The 19,740-nt window shown below is 45.9% G+C and overlaps 1 protein-coding gene across 1 annotated transcript in view; it reads left to right on the top strand.

Moving 5' to 3' along the window:
* The first annotated feature begins 4,609 nt into the window (after positions 1-4,609).
* Positions 4,610-19,740, top strand: part of LOC132820653 (lysosome membrane protein 2-like) — a 64,864-nt gene continuing 49,733 nt past the window's right edge. The window contains exons 1-2 of the mRNA XM_060832863.1: positions 4,610-4,830; positions 12,616-12,773. Of these exons, the coding sequence (XP_060688846.1) occupies positions 4,708-4,830; positions 12,616-12,773 (281 nt within the window). The 5' untranslated portion in view covers positions 4,610-4,707. The remainder of the gene's footprint in view (positions 4,831-12,615; positions 12,774-19,740) is intronic.

Genomic DNA, 19,740 nt, shown 5'->3' with positions numbered 1-19,740 from the left:
CCATTCGGCCCATCGCGTCCACTCTGCCATTCAATCATGGCTGATGCGCATTTCAACTCCACTTACTAGCATTCTCCCCACAGCCCTTAATTCCTCGTGACATCAAGATTCCAGCCACATTGCACACCCTGCACTTTTTCTAGTCTAATAATATACTTTCTATTGTCGATTGATCACAACTGCATGGAGCACTTCAACTAAGACCTCACTAATGTCTTCTGCAGCTGCAGCAAGGCTTCCCAACACCTCTACTCTGTGCTGTAACCAATGAAAGCAAGCATGCCGAAAGCCTTCTTCACCCCCCGTCTACCTGTTACTCCACTTTTAAGGTGTTATCAACTGTACCCGTTTTTCAATACCTGTACTCTTTTTTCATAGTACCCTTTGTTTTGCAGTGTCCTACATTGACGATGTAAGGTCTGCCCAGTTTTGACCCACCGAAATGAAGCAAATAACTTCATGTGTTTCCCCAAACCCATTCTCAGTCTTTTGTAATTGAATTTCCATTGAGTTGTTTTCATAGAGCTTAGTTCTCAACAAGTATATGATACGAAAGTCGGTGGAGTTGTTGAGTGAGGAAGGATGTGGCAGGTTACAGCGGGATATAGATAAGCTGCAGAGCTGGGCAGAAAGGTGGCAAACCGAGTTCAATGTAGGTCAGTGTGAAGTGATTCACTTTGGTAAGAATACCAAGAAGATGGAGTACTGGGCTAATGGTCAGATACTTGGTAGTGTGGATGAGCAGAGGGATCTTGGTGTCCATGTACACGGATCTCTGAAAGTTGCCACCCAGGTATATAGTGCTGTGAAGAAGGCATATGGCGTACTGGCTTTTATTGGTAGAGGAATTGAGTTCCGGAGTCCTGAGGTCATGTTGCAGTTGTATAAGACTCTGGTGCGGCCGCATCTGGAGTATTGTGTGCAGTTTTAGTCGCCATACTATAGGAAGGATGTGGAGGCACTGGAACGGGTGCAGAGGAGGTTTACCAGGATGTTGCCTGGTATGGTAGGAAGATCGTATGTGGAAAGGCTGAGGCACTTGGGGCTGTTTTCATTGGAGAAAAGAAGGTTTAGGGGTGACTTGATAGAGGTGTACAGGATGATTAGGGGTTTAGATAGGGTTGACAATGAGAACCTTTTTCCACGTATGGAGTCAGCTATTACGAGGGAGCATAGCTTTAATTTAAGGGGTGGTAGGTATAGGGCAGATGTTAGGGGTAGATTCTTTACTCAGCGAGTCGTGAGTTCATGGAATGCCCTGCCAGTAACAGTGGTGGACTCTCCCTCTTTATGGGGATTTAAACGGGCATTGGATAGACATATGGAAGAAAGTGGGCTAGTGTAGGTTAGGTGGGCTTGGATTGGCGCAACATCGAGGGCCAAAGGGCCTGTACTGCGCTGTATTTTTCTATGTTCTATGTTCTAAGGCCATTTGGTCCATTGCGTATGCTCTGACTCTCTGAGCTTTGTGATAGAGCTATTCTCCTGCCTTTTCCCCATAACCCTGCACATCCATTCTGTTGAGTTAACCATTCAATACCTCTCTTGCCTGGCTCCATTAAATCTGTCTCCACCTCTCTTCCAGGCAGTGCATTGGACCACTCGGCGTCTAGAAAAACTTTCATTTCTACTCACTCTTGCTTCCTTTGCGAAACACTTTAAACCTCTGCCTTCTAGTTCTTGACCCTTTTACAAGCAGGAACTGCTTCTCCATGTCCTCTCTACCCAACCCCACTCATGATTTTGAAAAACCTCCATCAGATCACCTCTCGGCCTTCTTCTCTCCAAGGAGAACAGGCCCAATTTCTCTGATCTTGCCCTATGACTAAAGTTTCTCATCTATGAGACGCAGGAGCAGAAATTAGGCCATTCAGCCCATTGAGTCTGCTGTGCCTTTTGATCATGGTTGATATGGTTCTCAACTCCATTCTCCTACCTTCTCCCCGTAAGCCTTGACGCTCCTGATTCTCAAGAACCTATCTACCTAAGTCTTAAATATACTCAATGGCCTGACCTCCACAGCCTTCTGTGGCAATGAATTCCATCGCTTCACCAGTCTCTGGCTGAAGAAACTTCTCCTTATCTCCATTAAAAAACCCTGGAACCATTGTCATAAACTTCTCCTGCACTCTCTCCATCATTTCTGTAATATGGCATCCAGAGCATGCACACTACACCAGCTGAGATTTAACCAGTTTCTTTAGTGGGTCCGTCTTAACCAGCCTGCTCTGAGGGACATCCCAGGGTGCCTTGGACCAACAGCTTTCCCGTTAATCACCATTATATAAGCTGATTGCCTGCTCATGGCCACATTGATGATACTGGATCCTGCTGTGCATGACCATCTGCTTTTCTTGCATTCAATTCTGGAACCTCCGTGGTATAGGATAGGTGTTGCAAAACTTGAAAGGTTTCAGAAAAGATTTATAAGGACGTTACCAGAGTTGGAAGATTTGAGCTGTAGAAAAAGGCTGGGGCTTTTTTTTCTTTGGAGTGGTGGAGGCTGAGGCGTGACCTTAGAGACTTTTATAAAATCATAGGTAGGGTGAATAACCAAGGTCTTTTCCCCAGGGCAGGGGAGTCCAGAACTAGAGGGCATAAATTTAGCTTAAGAGGCGAAAGATTTAAAATTGACCTGAGGGGCAACGTTTTCATGCAGAGAGTGGTGCGTTTATGGAATGTGCTGCCAGAGGAAGTGGTGGAGGCTGGTACAATTACAGCATTTAAAAGGCATCTACATGGATATATGAATAGGAAGGGTTTAGAGGGATATGGGCCAAGCGCCGCAAATGGGAATAGATTAGGTTAGGAATGGTTGGCATGGATGAGTTGGAGCAAAGGATCTGTTTCTGTGCTGTACATCTTAGATCCCCTACAGTGTGGAAACAGGCCCTTCAGCCCAACAAGTCCACACTGACCCTCCAAAGAGCAACCCACCCAGACCAATTCCCTTACATTTACCTAACCTGCACATCTTTAGATTGTAGGAGGAAACCGGAGCAAACCTACGTAGACGCTGGGAGAATGTGCAAACTCCACACAGACAGCTGCCTGAGGCAGGAATTGAAGCTGGGTCCCTGGCACTGTGAGGCAGCAGTGCTAACCACCGAGCCACCGTGCCACCCATCTCTGTGACTCTATGACAGCAGTGACAAAAATTTCGAATAATGCTTAATATTTATTTACTTAAAGTACTTTGGGAATTTGCTGATTGCTGTGATATGTGCTCTAGAAATAAAGTCTTTCCCTTGATGTTGATTTAGAGCAAGCAAAAGGAGGATAATAAAAACGCCGTTGCAATTGTACTGTTTAATATAAACAGTTTACTGTGCTCCTTGATCTGACTCGTAACTTTTACTTTACCACAACGGAGGTTCTTCAGAGCAGATGAGTTACTCGTTTCACTAAAAACAGTGAGAGAAATGTCTGAAGAGGTACTGAAAATTCAAACTTTACTATCCCAAAGCCAAATCTTGAGTTTTGTCACAACAGGAATTGACAGGAGGGCTGAGGAAATATCAATGCCCTCAAAACTCACTGTCATATCCTCCACTGAATGGCGGGAACCGTCAGCTAAGCTGGTGAAGGATCATCCACAAAGGGACCAATCAATGGTTTGGAAAGGTGTTTTGCTCAGTAACCCTTGTGTGGAGAGGGTATTTGCTGAGTGACCCCTGTTTGGAGAGATTAGATTAGATTCCCTACAGCTTGGAAACAGGCCCTTTGGCCCAACAAATCCACACCGACCCTCTGAAGAGCAACCCACCCAGAATTGCCTCCCTACATTTCCTTCTGACTAATGCACCTAACACTCTGGGCAATTTAGCATGGCCAATTCATCTGACCTGCACATCTTTGGACTGTGGGAGGAAACCCACGCAGACACGGGGAGAATGTGCAACTCCACACAGACAGCTGCCTGAGGCCAGAATTGAACCCAGGTCCCTGCTGCCATAAGGCAGCAGTGCTAACCTCTGTGCTGTCGAGAGGGTATTTACAGAGTGTGAACCCTGTTTGGAAAGGTTATTTACTGAGAGTGACTCTTGTCTGGAAAGGGTATTTACTGCTTGACCCCTGATGGAGAGGGTATCTACTGAGTGTAACCCTTATTGGAGAGAGTATTTACTGAGTGACCATTATTTGGAGAGGGTATTTATGGATTCTGACCCTTATTTGGAGATGGCATTTCCTGAGAGTGACACCCCATCCTCAGATATGTCACTCCTTCCTTCTCAGACACGTCCATCCTGCTCCCAAGTCATATCTCCCCTGTTCGCCTCTCACCCCACCAGATGTCTCTGGCCACCAGACATATGCCCCCCCCCCCCCCAAGATGTCTCTCCCCCTCCTCAAACCCACCTCTCTGTGGTGTGGCCTGCTGTGATTTGATGGCACTGTCCTCTATCTTACCCCCGATTGGTGTTGGATAGATGTTCAGTGAATGAATGGCGGCAAGGCGAGGCAGGAGCGACCTGTGATTTATTGAGTTAAGCAGAGAGACTGGTCTGACACTGTGATTGGCTGCACAGTGACCTTCCCTGTGTCGAAACTGGCTGTAGGAGCTGGAACTTTGTTCAGGTCAGTATCCCCCTGAATCTGGCAGACTTCCAACATTCCTGGTGGGCTGAGTTTCCAACTCCTTCGCCGGTCGGACCTATTTGCCAGCACTTTTTATTTTGCTTGTGTTCTGTGTGCCCTGAGACAGTCATGACTCGCTTCAGAAACAAGGCTGCTCTGACTGGTGTGGTCGCTGCGGGTTGCCTCGTGATATTTCTGATCTTGTTTTCGCAAGACGTTTTTCAGAAAGTCGTGGAAAACCGAATCAAAGAGGTAAGAAAGTGCAAGGAGCTGGCTCGGTTCCTTCAACACGCACTGCTCTCTCCGTATACCCCGAGGATATTTTGCACATTTATGCAAAGGCATTTCAGATTTGACCAAACCTTCACCGTGTGTGTACTGCCTGGGTTCCCCTGTTTGTTTAACCGTGGCCTTTGTTCATTCATTAGCAAATGATAACTCGAATGTCTGACTGTTGGGACGATTCTGTTTCTGCCTCTTACACTGTGTGGAAAGAGACAGAAGAGGAGGAATAGTGTATCATGTCTCCTTCAGTGCTACTCCTGGATGACCATTTCATCAACTTCACACTGGTACCAGTCCCTATGGGTGGCATTGCTCTCTCCGGTGATTATTTCCCCAGAACAAGGCCAACTATTTCAGCAGCAGATACATGGGAACACCACTCCCTTCCCCTCCAAGCCACTCACCACCTTGACTTGGAAATATATCTCCATTCCTTCAGTGTCGCTGGGTCAAAATCCTGGAATCCACTCCCTAATGGCATTGTGGGTCCCATGGACTGCAGCGGTTCAAGAAGGCAGCTCACCACCACCACCTTCTCAAGGGGGCAACAAGAGGACGGGTAATAAATGCTGGCCCAGACAGGAAGAACAGAGTGAAGCTTCTTATCGTAGAATAGTGCACCCGTTGAATTTGTTTCTGCTTGCCCTCTCGTTCTTGTTTGAGGGCATAGAGTTAAAGTGAGGTGGAAATGAAGGAAGGGTGATGTGAGAATATACCTTTCTATAGTTTGAGTACAGAATGCATTGTCTGCAAAAGTGGTGGAGGCAGATTCAGTTGAGGCATTCATGAGGGGCACTGGATTGTTATTTGGATAGAAATGATGTGCAGGGAGATGGCAGGAGATTGGCTTTGGGTGATGATGCTTGTTTACTGAGCCAGTACAGGCATGAGGAGCTGAATGGCCTCCTTCAGCATTGAAATATTGTGTGATTCTATGATGGTGTCGGAGATGCGTGAGAAGGTGAGAGTTTCTACAGAGTTGAGAGTTCATGAGATCAATGCTGCAGTGACAGTAAAAGAGGAATAGGAAATGGGGGTTGGTGTATTGTGAACAGTAAGGCTGGCTTTCAGCAGAGAGCCATCGAGATGAGGACTAGGGATTTTCTGTTAACAGGTCGTGAACTATTCCTGCATTGCAACCACGCTGGCTCCTGTTATACAGTGGGTCGGGTGGATGCCAGCTGCCCACCCCCCTTAGGTGTAGTAAGGCCTTGAAATGGACCACCAATGGCATAAGATGGGGCAGACCGAGTCAGGATGTCTAAATAGGCAGCTTGCACAGAGGGTAGTGATGTTGAGTGGGTACCTAGACCAATGCCCCTGTTTCAGAGGAGCTCTGTGAGTCTCAAATGGGCAGTGCCAAGGTTATGCGGAAAGAACCTTACCAGTTGGCCCAGTGGTTAACACTATTGCCTCACAGCTTCAGGGAGCTGGGTTCTACTCCACTGACTGTGTGGAGTTTGTACGTTCTTCATGTGTCTGCGTGGGTTTCCTCCGGGTGCTCCGGTTTCCTCCCACAGTCCAAAGATGTGCAGGTTAGGTGAATTGGCTGTGCTGAAGTATCCTGTAGTGCAGGCTAGGTGGCTTAGCCAAGGTTGGTGCAGGGTAACGGGGAAAAGGGTGGAATGCTCAACAGAGGGTTGATGCTGACTTTTATTTATAGAATCCTGACAGTGTAGAAATAGGCCATTTGGACCAACAAGTCCACACCGACCCTCTGAAAAGTAACCCACCCAGATCTATCCCCCTACCCTACCCTATTACTCTACATTTACTCCTGACTAATGCACTGAACCTACACACCCCTGAACACTGTGGGCAATTTAGCATGGCCAATTCATCTGACCTGCATATCTTTGGACTGTGGGAGGAAACCCACACAGACAAGGCAAGAATGTGAAAATTCCACACAGACAGGTGTCTGAGGCTGGAATCCAACCTGGGTCCCTGGTGCTGTGAGGCAACAGTGCTAACCACTGAGCCACTGTGCCCTTGATGGGCTGTATGGCCCCTTTTTTGCATCATAGGAACTTGATGACCATTGCGAGCCCCTTAAGAATTCTGTAGTTTCTATTCTGTGACCAGCTCATGGTGAATGAGGAAGGAAAGGCTGATGTGAGGGAGAAGGAGGAAGCATCTGAAGAAGTGTGAAAAGGGAGACGTGTTGTATGTGCAGGGCCAGCTCAGTGCACTGTCAGAGCTGCTGCCCATGGTGAAGGTTACTCCCACTGTGCTCCTTAACTGTAGCAAACTGTAGCCTGCACGGTTTAGTGTGGGGGAGGCAGGGAGAAACCACTTCCTGGATCATCTAGAAGTTGCTCTTGTAGTTAACAAAATATGGATATTGCACATTAGCAACTAGTTCCAGGTTCTATAAATATAATAGCCAAAGGGTCTGTTCTGTGCCATACTTTTCTATGTTCTATGTTCTATAACAGACATCATTACAGAGACTATGAGGGGGACCCAAAGAGAAGACAGTCATCCGAGATCCAAAACAAGTCCATATGGTATCATTTACACTGCTCAGCATTAACTTCTCACACCCAAAGAGAACACATTCTGCTCAGACTTCACATAGTCAAAAATGAATGAGCGATCCCAGTGACTTGAACCCCTATTCCTCATTTTCCGATGGACCCATTCCTGACCTCCCGCTGTTTGCCACAACACGAACTGGAAAGCCATCACAAAACGCAGGTCTCAGTTGTTAAAATTCTGTTCAGGAGACTGTGCATTCAACAGTGAAACAAGTCAGCCTTGGCCATCGCCTTCATGGTTGTCTTCTATTGTGCGATTCACTCCCCTCCTGCTCCCACACTGATGCCTTGTGGTATTATGGCTGGACTGTTAATCCAGAGACCTGCACTGGGGACTTGGGTTCGAATCCCATCACAGCAGATGGTGGAATTTGAATTCAATAATTTTTTAAAATGTCGGGAATTCAGAGTCTAATGAATCCATTGTTGATTGTCAGGAAAAGCCCATCTGGCTCGTCCCTTAAGTAAGGAAACTGCCATCCTAACCTGATATATGTCCGACATGTGATTCCAGCCCAGCAGCAATGTGCTTGATTCTTAACCGCCCCCGAGAGATGGACTATAATTGCTGGCGTAGCCAGTGATGCCCACATCTCTTGAATCAATTTTTAAAAATACAGTGTTGGCTGCAGCATGCCACGGTACTGACCTGGGCCTGCTGGGGAGAGAGGGCAAGTAGAGTGCTGTGCTGCAAGATGGCACTCCCCAAGCACTCCTGAGAATCCAGACAGAAAATCTAAGTTGGTTCTTCGCCTCAACCCAAGCCACTAAATCCTGTTTCATTCCACGGATAACACTTGACCAGTTGGGACTCTTTTCCAGCACTTCTATTAAGTGAACTACCCACCCACCGGTCTCCAGTCCTCAGCAGTACTGCAGATGTCACATACTGGGAATGGTGACACACTGCCTCCCACAGGCCAGCAGGTGTTATTTCCCAGCTATTGGGCGCTGGTAAAGGGGATGCGCCGGTGGCACAGTGGGCGGCACGGTGGCACAGTGGTTAGCAGTGCTGTCTCACAGTGCCTGAGACCCCGGTTCAATTCCCGACTCAGGCGACTGACTGTGTGGAGTTTGCACGTTCTCCCCATGTCTGCATGGGTTTCCTCCGGGTGCTCCGGTTTCCTCCCACAGTCCAAAGATGTGCGGGTCAGGTGAATTGGCCATGCTAAATTGCCCGTAGCGTTAGGCAAGGGGTAAATGTAGGGGTATGGGTGGGTTGCGCTTCGGCGGGTCGGTGTGGACTTGTTGGGCCGAAGGGCCTGTTTCCACACTGTAAGTAATCTAATCTAATCTAATCTAATCTCTCTGTGCCAACATAGTGTTGCTGCCCTTCACGTGCTTTATCACACCTGTACCTGACCTTCAACCTCATCTGAGACCTTTCTACCTGGACTGGTGGGTATCCTGCCCTCCATCAGCTGGCAACAGCCAGACTCTTTCACCTCCACTTCTTCCACGTCCAACATTGGCTCTTGTGCACTCCTCCTGTGGTGACTCTTCTGTCAATTTCAGTAAAGTGTTGTAGGGAAACAGAGGAGATATAATAAACCATTGTATGGAGACAGGGGACAGTGCGGTACGATATTGCAGGGCGACAGGGGACAGTGCGGTACGATATTCCATGGCGACAGGGGACAGTGCGGTACGATATTCCATGGCGACAGGGGACAGTGCGGTACGATATTGCAGGGCGACAGGGGACAGTGCGGTACGATATTCCATGGCGACAGGGGACAGTGCGGTACGATATTGCAGGGCGACAGGGGACACTGGTAAAACATTGCAGGACGACAGGGGACAGTGCAGTAATACACTGCAGTGCAACAGGGGACAGTGGAGTAAAATATTCCAGGACGACAGGGGACAGTGCAGTACAATATCGTAGGAACACAGAGGGCAGTGCAGTAAATCTTGCAGGGAGATGGGGGACAGTGCAGTAAAATATTACAGTGACACGGGACAGTGTGGTAAAATATTACAGGGGACAGTCCAGTAAAATATTGCAGGGAGAGAGAGGCAAGTGCAGGAAAAACTTTGCAAGGAGACATGGGGAAGTACAGTTGATTTGGACTGCTGTTTGAAAGCCCTCACACAAACCTCAGGGGCAGATGACCTCCTTCTATACTGTGCAATGATTGTAGAATGTCATGTGTCTTAACTGAAGCATTGAATAGTGGTTGGTACTGATGACGGAGTTGAGATGGCTGCAGTATTTCGGTGCTGAGTAGGTGTGAACTGCAGTTGGTTGGGTGTGCCACTTGGAGACAATCTTACTCTCCTTGATTTGGAGATGCCGGTGTTGGACTGGGGTGTACAAAGTTAAAAATCGCACAACACCAGGTTATAGTCCAACAGGTTTAATTGGAAGCACACTAGCTTTCGGAGCGACGCTCCTTCATCAGGTGATAATGAAGGGCTCAATCCTAACGTACAGAATTACATCACACTGTCGGTTTTTGCTATAAATTCTGTGTGTTAGGATTGAGCCCTCCACTAACCACCTGATGAAGGAGCGAAGCTCCGATAACTAGTGTGCTTCCAGTTAAACCTGTTGGACTATAATCTAGTGTTGTGTGACTTTTAACTCCTTACTCTCCTTGAGCATTCACATCAGATCATTAACTTTCTTCTTGACCTACCCCAACAGACCTGAAGAAGATTCCAGACATTGAATTCCATTGCTGTTCCGACAGGAGGAGTCTCCTCATTTCCATATCTCTGAGCACAACCTCAGGTGCTTTGTCTGAAGTTTTGGATGTTTCCCTTCACATTCATCGCCAATGTTCAACCTTGCAAAACTCAAACTGACATTGTGAAAAAAATCAGTCAGTTTAGAAGCAAACACGAATGAGAGGATAGAGAAAAAATGCCAGGAGAGGTGGGTGACACAGTGGCACAGTGGTTAGCACTATTGCCTCACAGCGCCAGAGACCCTGGTTCAATTCCCGTCTCAGGCAACTGTCTGTGTGGAGTTTGCACCTTCTCCCCGTGTCTGCGTGGGTTTCCTCCGGGTGCTCCGGTTTCCTCCCACACTCCAGAGATGTGCAGGTAAGGTGAACTGGCCATGCTAAATTGCCTGGGTGGGTGGCTCTTCTGAGGGTAGGTGTGGACTTGTTGGGCCGAAGGGCCTGTTTCCACACTACAAAATCTAATCTAATCTTAATAAAAGGTATTCCTGAACCAGCAACTCGTCGAAAGATTCCTATTCTAATCACCACCTGAGTGTGGATAGACATTTTGGTCAGCATGGACTAGCTTGGGCCAAAGGTCCTGTCTCTGTGTTGTAGGACTCTACGTCTCCATGACTATGACTCTACAATTAGCTTGACGTAAAACGGGAAGTATTACTATGAGTCACAACCCAGAAGTACTGGACACATTTTCAACATACTATTCCAAATAGGCCTTTTTTAAAACAAGGGCTGATACTATCAAAGATGGTTCCCAATGTAATTTAACTGGCTCTCTGGACAGGGACTGAGACCAATGGAATGCAACATTAAGTTTCAAAGAAACTTCAACCAGACTGGACTGTGAACACTTGTAACTGTGAAGATAATGAAGGGCTGATAACCTCCTGCTGAACAACAAATCAACTCCTTGTGGATTATGTGCTAAACTGCAGGCACGTTTTCTACTTTTTCCCTTTGAAGAATACGTACAGAGGGATTGAAAAGTTAGTTTCAACTCTACTGGAGTATGCTAGTGTGACTGAATATTGTTATGTATCAACTTGGAGTCAGGTGTTAGCGGGATTTGAAGGTTGCAGTTGAAGAATTATCCCCTAGTTACCGAAACGTTGCAGGAAAAGACTTTCCCTCAATCTTACTACATACCAGTGAAAAAGAACAGCTGAGCAAAATGATACTGTCTTACCCTGGTAGCTGAAGTTTCAATTGCAGTTGAAAAGGATCAGGACTACAGAATCTCAACCAATTCACAAAACAGTGGTCTGTGAAACCAAGTGTTCAACTACAAACATCAACACTTACTCGTAATCTCAACTGCAATAGCAGCAACATTCAACTGTCCACTCTTCAAAAGCAATTCAAAGATTGATCTGCATATATTTTTATTTTTTATCTTTTTGGACTAACCTCTTATTTCCAGTCTGAGTTGCATTTGCAATTCTTCTTGCATTTTGTAGCTGATGTACTCACTCTGATTGTTAATTCAAGAAGGCCTGATTAAATTGACTTTAGGAAAGTAGGTTTGTTTGGCTCTGGGAGAAAAGTGTCCAGAAGGGAAGTGATCTGTTCTAAATTAAACTTGCTGCAAACAACTGGGGTGAGAGGGGCATGCTCTCCATTGAGAAGGGGAGCCAGCTCACCCTGCAGCAAATGGGAACCAAACATTTGGGATATCCTGTAATGAACTGAGCAAACCTCACTTGTGGTCTAGTTGAAATAAGAATCAAATATGCCCTAGAGCATGCGTGCAGGTCATTCAGCCCATGTAGTCCTCACTGAGCTTCTGAAGACAATTCCAACCCCCTACCCTATCCCTGCATTTCCTATGGCTAACCCATCTAGTTTTCACATCCCCAGACCATATGGCTAATCCACCTAACCTGCACATCTTTGAATTGTGAGAGGAAACCAGAGCACCCGGGGGAAAATGTGCAAACTCCACACAGACCAAGGCTGGAATCGAACCCGGGTCCCTGGCACTGTGAGGTAGCACTGAGCTACTGTGTCACTGCTAATGAGGATCAACAAGGCTAATTGTAAGTAAGGTCATTAGAAAGAGTGTTTTGAGGAGAGTCTTCTCTTGTTAAGGAGAGATGGATGGAAACGATGTTAACTTGTGGCTTGTGGTGTTTAATGGGGCTGCTGTTCCAGACCTCTGTCATCTGGCCACGTAAATTGATATGAATGGGAAGGGACGATGATTGAGTGAGTAAGGAGCAGATAATCTGCTATTACACCATTTAACACATGCATCAAAGGGGCAGTAACTCTGGTTTCCTCTGATGATGACAATAAGGTGCCAATGGTTATGGGTACATTTTATTTAAAAGGCAGATGTAAAGATGGTCCAAAGAAAGAGAGGGGACTGTGCCTTCACAGAAACTGCCCTTCAGGTATTTGAATCAGATAGTTGGGTATAAGTTTAGACTGGAAAGCTCTGTATCTACTGATGCTTGTCCTGTTGTTGACTGGATGATGGTTCTGTAAATACAGTAACGTTTCTGTGCTGATCTCCACAGCATGCAGAGCTCAAGCTGAACAGCGAGATGTACAATAATTGGAAAGACCCCCCGGTCCCTGCTTACCTACAGTTCTACTTCTTCAATGTTGAAAACAAACAAGAAATCTTACAGGGAGCGAAAGCCATTGTGAAACAACTTGGGCCATACACATACAAGTAAGATGCACACTTACTGCTATAAACTGAATGTGATAGAAAGTGGAGTGAGAACTGTTTGAACATTGAGATGCTTTTGACATTTTAAAGATTTCTGTTTTTAATGGATAACTGCATAAAGGTTCTTCAGTGTGGAAGCTGGCTATTCAACCCATCAAGTCCACACCAACCCTCTGAAGGGCATCCCATTCAGACCTGCCCTATTTCCAATGGCTACCCCACACATCCCTGGACATTATGAGCAATTTAGCATGGCCAATCCACCCAACCTGCATCTCTTTTGGACTGTGGGAGGAAACTTGAGCTCCCAGGGAAACCCATACAGATACAGGGAGACCAGGCAAACACCACACAGACATCACCCAAAGATGGTATTGAACCTGCATCCCTGGCGCTGTAAGGCAGCAGTGCTAACCACTGAACCACCATGCCATATATACCTGTTGCATTCTGTAACATTCAGGTGACACCTCAAAATATTTCAAAGCTTATGGGCAGCACAGTGGCTCAGTGGTTAGCACTGCTGCCTCACAGCACCAGGGACTCGGGTTCAATTCCAGCCTTGCGTGACTGTCTGTTGGAGTTTGCACGTTCTCCCCGTGTCCGCGTGGGTTTCCTCCGGGTGCTCCGGTTTCCTCCCACAATCCAAAGTTGTGTAGGTCAGATGAATTGGCCATGCTAAATTGCCCAAAGTGTTACTTGCATTAGTCAGGGGTAAATGTAGGGGAATGGCTCTGGGTGGGCTGCTCTTCGGACGGTCGGTGTGGACTTGTTGGGCCAAATGGCCTGTTTCCACACTGTAAATAATCTAATCTCATGTAATGATATTGAGAAGGTGCAGCGGAGATTTGCCAGAATGATTCCAGGGATGCAGAGGGGACTTCAGTGATGCAGTAAGACAGAAGCAGCTGGCAGTATCCCCTTGGAGGAGAGGATTTAATAGAAATTTAATGATTTAGTAGCAGATTTAATAGCGGTCTTAAATAATGACAGGTCTAAATAAGATTTGCAATGCTGTTTTCCTGAGCGGTAGGGACAAGGACAAAGGTATACCGGTTTTGAGCGAGAGATATTAGGGACATGGGGAGGTGTTGGGTCGAAGAATCATTTTATATAACAAGAGGTATGGACCAAGAACCCACTCCTTATGAGAGCAGTGGAAACAGGAAATGGTATGTTATTATGAAAGGAAATTTGGGGGTGAGTGTTTGAGAGAAATAAACAGGCAGCGCCAAAGGACCAGGAGTGACTGGATTGCTGTACAGAGCACCAGCATGTACTTGATGGGCTGAATGGCCTCTTCCTGTGCAGTAATGGCAATCCATGACAAGTTTTTCCCCTTTGTAACAGAGTGTGATGATAGCAGAACCGTGAGGTTCTAACAATTAGGGAAAGCTCAACAGCCTTTGTTATCAGAAAACTGACTACAGAAGGAATATTTGCACTTATGGAGAACAACAGGTCAAGAAGCCATTTTGTTCATACGGTCACCAAGAAATCAGACGGGGAATTCAGAAGGAACAACTCTACCCAAGAGGGACAAGTGAATGGGGGCTATATGGGCAGGAATCCAGGTCATTCACGAGAAGTTACTTCTGGAGGCAGGAGTGTGCTTGGTGACGATAGTTAAGAGGGGTGGGTTCCTCCCAGCATCATCTTTCCTGACTGTATCAAGCCCAAAGCCAAGAGGTGGGAAGGATGCGCTATTCCTTCCGGGCAGCAAGAAGATGACCAAGTGTCTTCAGGAGTCCAGACTTGATCAGAGGTGACAGAAGCTGTAGGAGCATCATTGCTGACCACCTGGGTCCTAATGGGTTTGACCTGATGTGGGAGGTGAGTCAAGAATGTGGTGCTGGGAAAGCACAGCAGGTCAGGCAGCATCTGAGGAGCAGGAAAATCAACGTTTCAGGCAAAAACCCTTCATCAGGAATTGATGAAATTGGGCTTTTACCTGAAACATCGATTTTTCCTGCTCCTCGGATGCTGCCTGACCTGCTGTACTTTTCGAGCACCACATTCTTGACTCACCTCCCTCAACAGGACCCAAGTGGTCAGGAATGTTGCTCCTACAGCTTCTGTCACCTCTGATCAAGCCTGGACTCCTGAAGACACTTGGTCATCTTCTTGCTGCCTGGAAGGAATAGCGCATCCTTCCCACCTCTTGGCTTTGGGCTTGATGCAGTCAGGAAAGATAATGCTGGGAGGAACCCACCCCTCTTAACTATCGTCACCAAGCACACTCCTGCCTCCAGAAGTAACTTCTCATGAATGACCTGGATTCCTGCTCATGTAGCCCCCATTTACTTGTCCCTCTGACTCTAATCTCCAGCATCTGTAGTCCTCTCTTTCACCCTGATGTGGGAGATGCTCACTACACTGCAGCCAGTGTAAAAGGATGCAGACCCAATGACACAGCTCACTCTTTCTGAAATTGTACTCTCTGTGACCCATGACCCCTCTCCCTACACCACTCTTTGAGTCAAATGTTTGATTCTCTGTTTGATTTCATTGAGCTTGTTGCCAGCAGGCTTTTTTTTATATTGCATGGTGACTCAGTGGTTAGCACTGCTGCCTCACAATGGGACCTGGCTTCAATTCCAGCCTTGGGTGACTGTGCAAACTTCACACAGACATTCTCCTTGTGGGTTCCCTCCGGGTGCTCCGGTTTCCTCCCACAGTCCAAAGTTGTGTAGGTCAGGTGAATTGGCCATGCTAAATTGCCCAAAGTGTTAGGTGCATTAGTCAGGGGTAAATGTAGGGGAATGGCTCTGGGTGGGCTGCTCTTCGGAGGGTCGGTGTGAACTTGTTGGGCCAAATGGCCTGTTTCCACACTGTAAGTAATCTAATCTCATGTAATGATATTGAGAAGGTGCAGCGGAAATTTGCCAGAATGATTCCAGGGATGCAATAAGACAGAAGCAGCTGCAGTATCCCCTTGGAGGAGAGGATTTAATAGAAATTTAATGATTTAGTAGCAGATTTAATAGCGGTCTTAAGTAATGACAGGTCTAAATAAGATTTGCAATGCTGTTTTCCTGAGAGGTAGGGACAAGGACAAAGGTATACTGCTGCCTCACAATGGGACCTGGCTTCAATTCCAGCCTTGTGTGACTGTCTGTGTGAAGTTTGCACATTCTCCCTGTGGGTTCCCTCCGAGTGCTGCAGTTTCCTCCCACAGTCCAAAGTTGTACAGGTCAGGTGAATTGGCCATGCTAAATTACCCATAGTGTTAGGTACATCATTCAGAGGGAAATGGGACTGGGTGGGTTACTCTTTGGAGGGTTGGTGTGGACATGTTGGGCCGAAGGGCCTGTTTCCACACTGTAGGGAATCTAATCTAAGCCCTTCTGTACTGTAGCTTGCTGCATGTTTTTTTTCCCATCTCAACAATATTCAGCCCCTCTATTCTTCCTGCCAAAGTGCATAACCTGACATTTGCACACATTATATTCCAACTGTCAAGTTAGGATCCTTTCACTTAACCTGTCTCTGACCCTCTGCGCTGTTTGAGTTGTCCTCACCATTTGTCTTCCCACCTTTTTTTTTATGGCATTTGCAAACTTGGTTATAGTACATTCGTCTTCCTCATCCAAATCATTAATGCACAGGATAAATAATTGTGGTCCCAGCACGGGTCCCTGTGGCACTGAACTAGTTACAGGTTGCCAGCTTAAAATGCCCCCCTTATCCCAGATATTTGTGTTCTATTAGTTATCCATGCTATTATGCCATCTCTAACCCCAGGGCCTCGTCTTATTATGGTTCATGTGGGACCTTATTGATGTTTTTGGAAATCTAATATATAACATCTACCGGTTTCCCTTCATCTATGCTACATGTCACCTCCTCCAAAGGATTTGATTAAATTCCCCCTCCTGAAGCCTTTTTTTAAATGTGATTAGATTCCACACAGTGTGGAAACAGGTCCTTCGGCCCAACAAGTCCACACCGACCCTCCAAAGAGCAATCCACCCAGACCCATTCCCCTACATTTACCCCTTCACCTAACACTATGGGCAATTTAGCATGGCCAATTCACCTAACCTGCACATCTTTGGACTGTGGGAGGAAACCCACGCAGACACAGGGAGAATGTGCAAACTCAACACAAAGAGATGCCCAAGGCGGGAATTGAACCCGAGTTTCTGGCGCTGTGAGGCAACAGTGCTAACCACTGTGCCACCATGCCACCCCAAAGCCATGCTGACTTTACCTTCTTGTTATGTATTTATAAATTCCCTGATATTGAATCATTTATAATATCCTTTAGTACAGGATTTTGGTGAAGCCTCTTCTGGAGTACTGTGTCCAGTTCTGGTCACCCAGTTATAGGAAAGATATTATTAAGCTGGAGCGGGTTCAGAAGAGACTTACCAGGATGTTGCCGGGAATGGAAGGTTTGAGGTATAAAAATAATCTGGGACTTTTTTCACTGGAGCATAGGAGGTTAGGTGATGGCCTTATAGAGGTTTATAAAATAATGAGGGATGTAGAGTCATAGAGCTGCACAGCATGGAAGCTGACCCTTCAGTCCTATTAATCCCGACATCCTTAATATCTCTACTCCTATTTGCCAGCATTTGGCCCATACCTCTCTAAACCCTTCCTACTCATATACCCATCTAGATGCCTTTTAATTGTTGTAATTGTACCAGTCTCCACCATCTCCTCTGCATGATATAAAGTTGCCCTTTTGATCCCTTTTAAATTTGCCCCTCATCTCAAACCTATGCCCTCTAGTTTTGGACTCCCCCACCCCAAGGAAAAGACCTTGTCTATTTATGCCCCTCATAATTTTATAAACCTCTATAAGGTCACCCCTCAGCCTTCAATGCTCCAGAGAAAACAGCCCCAGCTTATTCAGCCTCTCCCTATAGCTCAAATCCTCCAACCCTGGCTACATCCTTGTAAATCTTTTCTGAACCCTTTCAATTCTCAAAACATCGTTCTTACATGGAGACCAGAATTACATGCAGTATTCCTATAGTGGCCTAACCAATGCCCTGTACAGATGTAACATACCTCCCAACTCCTATACTCAATGCATTGAGCACTAAAGGCAAGTGTACTAAACACCTTCCAGATAAGGTGAATGGCAGGTGTCTTTTCCTTACACTGAGGAATATTTTTGGGGTGAGAGGAAAAAGATTTTAAAAAGACATGAGGAGCATTTTTTTATACAGAGAGTGGTTTCTGTGTGGAATGAACTTCCAGAGTAAGTGGTGGATGCGGGCACAGTTACAACATTTTAAAGACATTTGAATAAGTTAATACATAAGAAATGTTTGGAGGGATATGGGACAGGTGCTAGCAGGTAGGACTAATTTAGTTTGTGACTATGGTTGGCAGGGACTGGTAGGACTGAAGAGTCAATTTCTGTACTGTATGACTCTATGACTATGACTTAATTTTCCCAATAGCAGAAGTTAAGCTAACTGGCCTAGAGTCATTTGTTTTCAGCTTCTTCCCTTTTTAAAATCAGAGTGTGACGTCGGCAGTTTTCCAATCCTCTGGGTATTTTCCCGAAGGAATCTAAAGATTCCTGAAAGGTTATGACCAGTGCATTCGCTATCTCTGTAACTACTTCCTTCCATATGCTAGGATACGTGACATCAGATCCTGGAGACTTAGCAGCCTTCACCGCCGTTAGTTCCCCAGCACCTTTTCTCCAGTGATAGTGACTTCCTCTGCTCTTTTTGTTCTTTGATTATATAGTAATTTTTGAATGTATAGTGTTCTCTACTGTGAAGGCTGGGACAGTGTGTTTATTCCAATCCTTTGTTATTTCCTTGTTTGCGATCCACAGTCTTGTTCTCTATGATCACTTTGGCCTCTGTCTTCTGCTGTTACTGACAGCTGTTACTGTCTGTCTTTCTATCTCCTAGGGGATATTTTTTCCCTTTGTTTTTGCGTCATCTGCTATTAATTTTTAAAACTTGCCAGTCTTCTGATTTAGCTCCATCTTTACTAAATTATATGTTTTTCAGTCTGAAACTATCCTTAACTTTGTTGGCTTCTCCCCTTCCGAAAACCCTTCTGCCTCAGTGGAACATATCTATGCTGTAAGCAATGAACTATTTTCTTAAACATCCACCGTCGCTCATCAATCATCATTTTAAGTAAATTTATTTCCCAATCCATTCCAGCTGACTCTGTTCTCCTGCCTTTGTAATGATCCTTCCTTAAGTATAGAATGGTCGCTTTTGATCCAAGTTTCCCCCTCTCACATTAAATGTTAAATTCTATAATGTTATGATCATTGCTTCCAAGTGGACCACTCACTCTGAGGTCATTTTATGAATCTGCTTTATTACATATTTTCAGATCCAAAATAGCCTGATCCACAACTATTGATGTGGAAATAAAAATCCATTCTCCTGGATACTTCTGCTAATTTGATTTTTTTCAATCACATCTAGTGACTAACATGCTAACCTACAATATAGCTGGTCAGCCATAGGCTACTCTAAATTTACCTTCTTCTCTTGCCATTTCTTACCTTAGCCAATATGGTTTCTGCATCTGATTCATGATCATGCCTTGCTACTGTATGTACCCATACTAACAAACATACGCCACAATCCTTTCCTTCCAAAACCCCACATCATCCTGACTAGTTAGTTCCCAGCTTTAACATCCTTGCAATGCTTGAGAGTGACAGTCTAATACGTCACTGCATCGACTGGGAAATCTGTCTGCGTGCGCGCTCTGCATCGACTGGGATAGTGAGCTGTATGTGTGTGCACACAGTAACCCAAGGTTGTCGATCAGGAGCTGAGTTGCCTCGGTGAAACCTGAACTGGGCGTCACTGAGCAGGTACTGCTTGACAGCAGTGTTGATGATCCATCACTTTACTGATGATGGAGAGTCGAGTGTTGGGGCATTAATTGACCAGGTTGGATTTGTACATAAAAACCAAGACATACCTGGAGAATTTTCCATATTGTCAGGTAGATGCCAGTGTTG

The sequence above is a fragment of the Hemiscyllium ocellatum genome, chromosome 12 (assembly GCF_020745735.1).
Source record: "Hemiscyllium ocellatum isolate sHemOce1 chromosome 12, sHemOce1.pat.X.cur, whole genome shotgun sequence".
NCBI lineage: Eukaryota > Metazoa > Chordata > Chondrichthyes > Orectolobiformes > Hemiscylliidae > Hemiscyllium > Hemiscyllium ocellatum.
This window is presented reverse-complemented; position numbering and strand designations above follow the sequence as displayed.